Genomic DNA, 8,347 nt, shown 5'->3' on the forward strand with positions numbered 1-8,347 from the left:
AACTTGGAGAACACCCTAGCATCCTGCAACTGGTCGAACAAATCATCAATGAGCGGAAATGGGTACTTGTTCTTGATGGTAGCCTTGTTCAACTAGCGGTAATCAATGCACAGCCGCATAGTTCCATCCTTCTTCTTTACGAACAACACTGGTGCACCCTAAGGTGACACAATTGGTCTAACAAACCCCTTTGCTAACAACTCCTAAAACTGCTCCTTCAACTTTTTCAGCTCTTTCGAGGCCATACGGTATGGTGGAATAGATATAGGCTGGGCACCTGGAACCAAATCAATACAGAAATAAATATCACGATCCGGTGGCATGCTCGGAAGGTCATAGGGAAACACATCGGCGAATAGTCGGACTACCAAAACTGAATCAATCATTGGAGACTCTACGGTGGTGTCCCGAAGATAAGCTAGATAAGCCAAACAACCCTTCTTGACCATATATCGAGCCTTCAAAAAAGAGATAACCCGACTAGATATATCAACTAAGGAACCATTCCACTCCAACCTTGGCGACTCTGGCATGGCAATCTAGGACAGCATGATATGGGGATAACCAATCCATGCCTAGGATGACCTCAAAGTCAATCATATCAAGCAACATGAGATCTGCTCTAGTCTCGAAACCACAGAATGTGACCACACAGGACCAATAGATCCGATCCACAACCACAGAATTGCCCACAGGAATGGACGCATGAACAGGAGTGTCTAAAGGCTCACGAGGAACAACTAGGAAATGAGAAAACAGAGAAGACACATATGAATAGGTAGACCCTGGATCAAATAGCACCGAAGCATCTCTACCACAGACGAAAATAATACTTGTGATAATGGCATCTGAGGACAATGCATCTAGTATGGCCGAAAGGGCATAGAATCTGGCTAGAGCGCCGGCTGGCTGGCCTCCACCTAACTGAGTAGTAGCTGGCTGACCTCTCCCTGCTTGGCCTCCACCTCTAGGACGGCCCCTACCCATCTGTCCCTCGCCTTTGGGAGGCTGGGCAACCAGTGCTGAAATCATAGGTTGCTGACCCTATTGTACTGCCTTGCTCCGAAGTCTAGGGTAGGTCCTTTTCATGTGACCCGGATCTTCTCACTCGTAACAACCCCTCGGCACCATAGCCTGATGTCCAGAAGCCTGGCCCTGATGGCCTGAATACCCACTGGAGGAACTCTGAATAGCTGGTGAACGGTATGAACTCTCTGGCATAGCACTGAAATAGGAACCAGAAGAATCCTAGGGGCCTGAATGCCCACTAGAGAAACCCTGAATAGCTGGCGGACGATAGGAACTCTCTGGGATGGAACAGAAATAGGGGCACACTGGAGCACCTCGAGGAGGTGGTGGTGCTGAATATGGGGGCCTGCTAGGCTGACCCCTCCCAAACTGACCTCTGCCCCTAGCTGGGGCACCTCTGAACTCTCCGAAGAATCGGTCCCTCTTGTCCTGATGTACCTGCTCTCTACCTCTCAGACGGTAGCCCTCAATCTTCTGAGCAATCTCCACTACTAGCTGATTAGGAGTCCCCATCTCCACCTCTCGGGCCATGTTGGCCCTAATGCCAGAATGCAACCCTGCAACGAACCTCCACACCCTATCTGCATCAGTAGGAAGTATCATCAGTGCATGGCAGGATAACTCAGAAAACCTCACCTCATAGTCGGTCACAGACATCTGATCTTGTTCAAGCAGCTCAAACTGATACCGTAGCTCTTCCCACTTAGAGGGTAAAATATACTTATCCATGAATAACTATGTGAACTGACCCCAAGTGATGGGAGGAGAACCTGCTGGCCTGCCAAGAATATACGAATGCCACCATCTACAGGCTCTGCCCTCTAGCTTGAAAGTAGTGAAGTCAACCACATGCGACTCTAATAACCTCATGTTGTGTAGTCTGTCTCTACACCTATCAATGAAATCCTGGGCATCCTCATGACACTCACCCCCGAAAATAGGAGGGTGTAGCCTGGTCCATCTGCCCAATAACTTCTGCGGATTACCATCCGTAGCTGGTCTGGGCTCGGGCACCACTGCATCAACTGGCTAAGCCCTATCCACGGGTAGCGCACCCGGAGTCTGATATACTGCAGTTGCATGACCAGGAGCCTGAGCAGTAGGGGTCTGTGCTCCCCCTCCTGCCTGTGATGTAGCTGGATCCGCTGGAAATAAACCAACCTGAGTCATGGTGTCCATGAACCGTAGCATACCCATGACCTCCCGGAAACCCGGTGTTGTCATAAAGTCTGTTGGGGTAGGCTCAACTACGGGCACCTCGCCCTGCTCCTCAATGATAGGATCTCCAGTAGGATCTGCCGGTGGTGCTACTGGAACAGCTCTGCCCTCGTCCCCTACCTTAGGCTAGTGCCCTCCCCCGGCCTCTACCTCGGCCTCTAGCGACGGGGGGAGCAGCTCCTCCCGGGTCTGGAACATCTGTCGTGCGTGTCCTCACAATCTGTAAGAAAATAAAAAAGGGAAATTTAGTATACCAACCACTGCACGATAGGAAATGAATAAAGAGTAGTTTCCTAACACCCTATAACCTCTCGAACATAAATACAGATGTCTTTGTACCGATCCGCAAGACTCTATTAGGTTTGTTCATGACTTGTAAGACCTACGTGAACCTAGTATTCTAATACCATGTTGTCACTGTGAGCACATAATTTTTGCCTTATATGAATTACTCCCATAAATTCAAGAAAATAATTTTTTTCCATTATTTACAATTTTATAGATTTTTCATAGCATTTTTGTTAATTGTTTGCATTTAGTTGTGCATTTTTATTTTATTTAAATCATGAAAAATACAAAAATACAATGCATTGCATTTGAGGTTTACTTTTACATTTTTAGGTTAGTTGTTTTATAAAAATGAAAAATCACAAAAATGGCTCAGTTTTGCATTTTAGCCGTTTAATTTTAAATCTATAGTTCTTCTAATTTGGGAGTTAATCAATTTTAAGTATTATGATGGGTAATTAGCTTAATTTTGTAGAGGGTTAATTTAGGTTTAAATTAATTTGAAAATGAAAAGAAAAAGGAGAAAATTGGAAAAAGTAAAAAGAGAATCAGAAATTAGGGCAATTTGGGCCAAAGTTTAATTTAGCCAAAACCCCAAGCAAATTCCGCCCAGGCCCCAGCCCAATTCCAGCCTAAATCCGGACCAGCCCCACCCAGACCAAAACGACCCCGTTTTACCCTTTCCCATCTCAACCGTTGGATCACATTGATCCAACGAACCAGAACTGGACGCCTATAAGGATATATATGTCGGAACCATGTCCCCCTGTCCACGCACCCCTTAATTCTCTTCGTCTCCAACTCAAAACCCTATAGATCTGTCGCCCTTAGACCCCAACTCCCCACCGGCCGGCGGCGACGCCATAAACCACTCCAATCCACCCAAAAAAACACCCCGGAACCCTCTTCGTGCCCTCATCCCAAATCTCCCACCCGTTGCCTTCAAATCATAGTCGAGCCCTTCGAATTTCAGATCGAAGACCGGAGTTCCCTAAACCCTAATCTCCCCAAACATCTTCAGATTTTTACCACACAACCACTTTCACCCTTCCTTACCAAATCCATCATTAATTCCTAAAAAAACACCCTCAGACTCCCCGAATTTCGGATCTGAAAAACCTTAGTTCTTTTAGGTCCAATTCTTTGGCTCCCGGAGTTCAATACGAATCAAAATCCGTATTAGCCAAGGGTTCTCGTTGAGAGCCCTTGGTTAACATGAGCTTTGGTTTGATTTTGAGAGATTCAGATGCTTGGTCGGCCCTGTTCCTTCCCCCTTTTGATCGTTTGTTTGGATTCAAGTATTTCCCAAGCTTTGTCCGGTTAGTCATTTCCCCCTTTTTCTTCTTTGATTTCTTTTTGCTTTATTTGCTTGCTTCTGATGTTTTGTCCTTCTTCTTTAGTTATTAGTTGGTCTGTTATTTTAGGTCATTGGCCATTAGTGGTCACTCGCTCGAATGGTTTGATTTTCCTGTTTATTTGATTATGTTAGATTACTGTTTTGTCTAGGATATGCTATCATGATTTCTTCTTATTATGCTATAATCCGTGTTTCTAATTGCATGATTCTAGTTTTTAGGGTTTCCTTTTGTAGTTATTCAGTGTTTTTAATTTCTCCCTTCTTCTTTTAATTATAGTCAAATTTGTCACTGGTCGTTAGAAGTTAGATTTTTGTTTTGAAGTTGAATCTTTCTAATTTGTGTTAAGGGTATGGATTTTCACCTTCTTCGGTATATGTTTATTGTTTGATTGGTTTCACTCATATCGATTTGCTTTGTGATGGTTGCCTCAGTTTGTAAATGCTTAGAAACTCCTAGGGTCTTAGTTGAACAATTGGGAATTTAAGGGGGGTTAATTTGGGAAGTATAATTGGGGTGCTCAAATAAGGTTAGCATTAGGAGTTTTTAGAATATGGGCAGCGGGCCCAATCTTGGCCAGCACAAGTGTTGGAGCCAATTAAAGGTTGCCAGTTGTCCCAGTTAGTTACAAAAGACACCTTTGCAGGCTGGAAATATTCTGATTTCTGTTTTCAGGCACATGGCCTTAGAGGCATATAAATAAGGACCCTTCCTTCACTAGAAAAGGGGATTTTTGGAAAAAGCATCATTTTCTCTGCATCAAAAATACTGAAAATACATATACTGATAGGAATTTCAGAACTAGAAAACACAACAAAAAAAAGTTCGAGTACTGTCAGCTGGTTCCATTCTGGGTTTAAAGCTTGAACATCTTGTCAAATTTCTGGGGTTTCAGTATGGACTGAAGGAGCTTATTTTTGCTGATTGATTGTGTTGCCTTGCTACACCTTTGCTTGTTGAAATCCTCACTCTTTTGCTTTGTTTGACTCCCAGGTACCTCCTGCACCTTGAATGACATGTGAAGTGCAAAAAATGTAGTCCAACATGGAAATCTAATGACAAATAATTTTTGTTGAATCTCTAGTCTTTTGATTTCTTTAAGATCATTCAGCTCTACTGTAATTTAGTTTCTTTATGCTCATTTATATCACTGACTTAAATCTTGTGTGTAATTTGAATCAGTATCATAGTTTAGTAGGTTGGCTAAGGCTTTATTTGTTAGACATGTAGAATATTGGACTTCCTGTGGCATGGTCTAAGCTAGATGAGTACTTTTCCTTTGGTTAGTTTAAGTCTGTTTAGAATCAGTTTTGGATTTTCAGATCTTGGTTTGGTCACATCACAATTTCATTAGTTCATTTCATTCTAGAGTTTTATATGAGCATTTGTGCTCTTGAAGAACTATAGTTCGAGTAATGAATTATTGGTTTGACAAGGGCCAAATGTTCTGAACTATGTAGTATTTCCGTTGTTGTTTGTAAGGTTGGAATTGAGGTCTGAATTTCCTACAATGTATTTATAATATATCTTGAGCCAAAATTGAGGTTGGAACATTGCATAATCTTGGCCTCATATTACGTATTCAATCAAATCCAAAACAATGCCTCTTTTAGATGTGTAATATGGTTTGTAACATTTAACATTTTAAATGTCACATGGTTGTGTATTGATGTTAGCCAAATGGGCTCAGCGAGCCTCTCAGGTTTCAGATGTTTCCTTATCCTGTGGGGACTCGATCTTGAGTCCCACACCCTTTAGCATTCATCCCTTTTACCAAATTCAGCTTACTTTGGGCCTGGACGTAGGGCCACTTAGAAATGAGGGAATTGTATGCCTTATCATTTTGGGCCTGCTTTAGAGCCCAAACCCTCATTTAAATGTTGTTGCCAACTATGTCTATAGCAGGCATGGCCCAAACGCCTAAAAGCCCAGTGCGCTCTTTAAATTAATAGTTGTACAAATAAAACTTTAGATTACGTTTGATTAGAGTAATTTTTAATTAGACCGAGGTGTGCCATATTAAACAAAATCTATAATTTATGGCCCTCATGAGATTAATCAAGAAATCACTTTAAGAGAAACTTGAGGTGTGCCATAAGCAATTAAATCATCCATGGCCCTCACACACGTTATAATTTAGATATTAAAAATGAACTCCATAGTTTTCTTTAGGCACACTAATGAATTATCACAATTATTACTAAAACCTGGGGGTACATTTCATGTGGCCCGGTTCTAATTTTCAAAAAAGTTAAATAGAACGTGTCGTGAACCACGGGTGCATTTCATGTAGCATGACTTGTGATGTGTTTTAAAGAACCTTGAATCAATTTCTGAAATAATTATAAGCGGTTATAAAGTTAAATGCAAAATAGGTTTAAAACATGTAATTAATCAAATGATTAGGCCAATATAGCAGTTGAGTGACCGTGCTAGAACCATGGAACCCGGGACTGTCTAGCACCTTCTCCTAGGTTAATAGAATTCTTTACCTGCATCTCTGTGTTTCGCGGGCTGTAAATCAGAGTCAAAATTCCTTGATTCGGGATTTTAAACCGGTGACTTGGGACACCATAAATTATCCCAAGTGGCGACTCTGAATTTGAATAAATAATCTCGTTTATATAATTGTCACTTTAATTGGGAAAACTCCCTTATACCCTTCCGGGGTAGAAAAAGGAGGTGTGACAGCTCTGGCGACTCTGCTGGGGATCAAGAACCCAGAATCTCTGGTTCAGAGTTCAAGAATTCAAACTTAGAATAAATGTTATATTTGGCATTATTTATTATCTGGTTTTATTACATGTTTGGGCCTAATGTGCTAAATATTGCTTTTTACCGCTTTGATATTGTTGAACTGTATATAAACGGTTACGAATCCCTCCTCTCTCCGAGTCTTCTAAATCATTTGAGAAGGGTGCACTTCATGTAGCTTCTGTTCAGTTAGAGTCATATCCCAATTTTAGAATGAGGTTCGGACAAGTTGCAAAGCCGGTGAAGCTTCTGTATTCCCGGTACGCTGCCCCCCCCCCGGCTCGAGCTGTCCACTCGGGTAAGCCAGGTCTAGAACAAATAAACCCAGGTTCTCAAACCTAGTATAATACAGCCTCATGCCGGATCCCTAGTAGGGGTGCTTGTTTGCATCACGTGCATTTGACTTTGGACTCAACACAGGGGTTGGGTCCATCTAAGACAGGTGCACCCAAAATCAAAAGACCATCCTGATGCATTTTATCTGCTACTTGCGCATTTATTTGATTCGGATTGCATGTTCACCGAATTCTAGAATAAGGGAGAAAACCAAATTGAGGTGAGAGAGGGGAAATTACCCGCCTGTGAAAAACCCGGTGTCCAAATACCCCGAAACTCTGCCGAAATTTTCAAGAAAAAAAAAGAAAAAAAAATTGTTTCAAAAGTTTGTGTTTTCTGTTGCGTCAAAATCGGCCGAACTACACAAGTTTGATTCTCACCGGATGTGGGATACGTAGGCAACCATCATCGGGTCCAACTCCGTTTTTGCAAAAAATAACCCCAAAAAATATGAAGTGCCGCTATTTTGTCATAAATAAATTAGTTGACGTTGTTCTTGTCCGAAATAGCCAAAATGCTAACAAACACAGCCCTAAAAAATTTTCTTGCTTGAGGTGCTGAAGGGCTGCATTCGCAAGAATGTTTTTGTTCTAAATTTTGTAAAAATGGGTGTTTTTCTCTTGAGTCAAAATGAATCACAATCTTTTAATCAGGACTTAAAACAAATGTGCAGGATGAGCACTGTCACACCTCCTTTTTCCGCACCCGAGAGGGTACAAGGGAGATTTTCCAATTAAAGGACAATCGAAACGGGATGAGTTTATTTATTTCAGAGTCGCCACTTGGGAGATTTAGGGTGTCCCAAGTCACCAATTTTAATCCCGAATCGAGGAAAAGAATGACTCTATATTACAGTCTGCGTACCAGAAATCCGGATAAGGAATTCTGTTAACCCGGGAGAAGGTGTTAGGCATTCCCGAATTCCGTGGTTCTAGCACGGTCGCTCAACTGTTATATTCGGCTTGATTATCTGATTTTAAATACAATACGAACTTATGTGCAAATTTTATCTTTCAACCGCTTTTATCATTTACCGTTATTTTTATCAAGAATTGCAACGTTATAAAATGTATCTCGAACCACGTTACAATCAATGTACCCGTGGTCATCGACACGCTTTGACTCCGTTGAGATTTGGATTTGGGTCACATCAATGTGCACCCGAGTTTAAGGAAATTAAATTATTAAAGGCGTGCCTAAAGCGACTAGCGTATTTATTTTGGGTAGGACCGTGAAATTTTACTAAACGGTCCATCCCGAAGTCTAAACAATTTTTAAAGCAAATATTTATTGAGGGCCCCGCAATTTGTATTTTATTTGGCGAGGCTCATCTCGTTCTTTATTTTTAATGAATTTGCAACGTCATG

At 41.8% G+C, this 8,347-nt stretch overlaps 1 protein-coding gene across 1 annotated transcript; it reads right to left on the reverse strand.

Moving 5' to 3' along the window:
* Positions 1-203: 203 nt before the first annotated feature.
* On the reverse strand, positions 204-987 carry LOC138885864 (uncharacterized). Its single transcript, XM_070166854.1, has 2 exons — positions 649-987; positions 204-539 (listed from the first exon to the last, which is right to left on the reverse strand). Exons 1-2 carry the CDS (start codon positions 985-987, stop codon positions 204-206), a joined length of 675 nt encoding a protein of 224 aa, XP_070022955.1.
* Positions 988-8,347: the final 7,360 nt, after the last annotated feature.

Source organism: Nicotiana sylvestris, chromosome 2, assembly GCF_000393655.2.
Source record: "Nicotiana sylvestris chromosome 2, ASM39365v2, whole genome shotgun sequence".
NCBI lineage: Eukaryota > Viridiplantae > Streptophyta > Magnoliopsida > Solanales > Solanaceae > Nicotiana > Nicotiana sylvestris.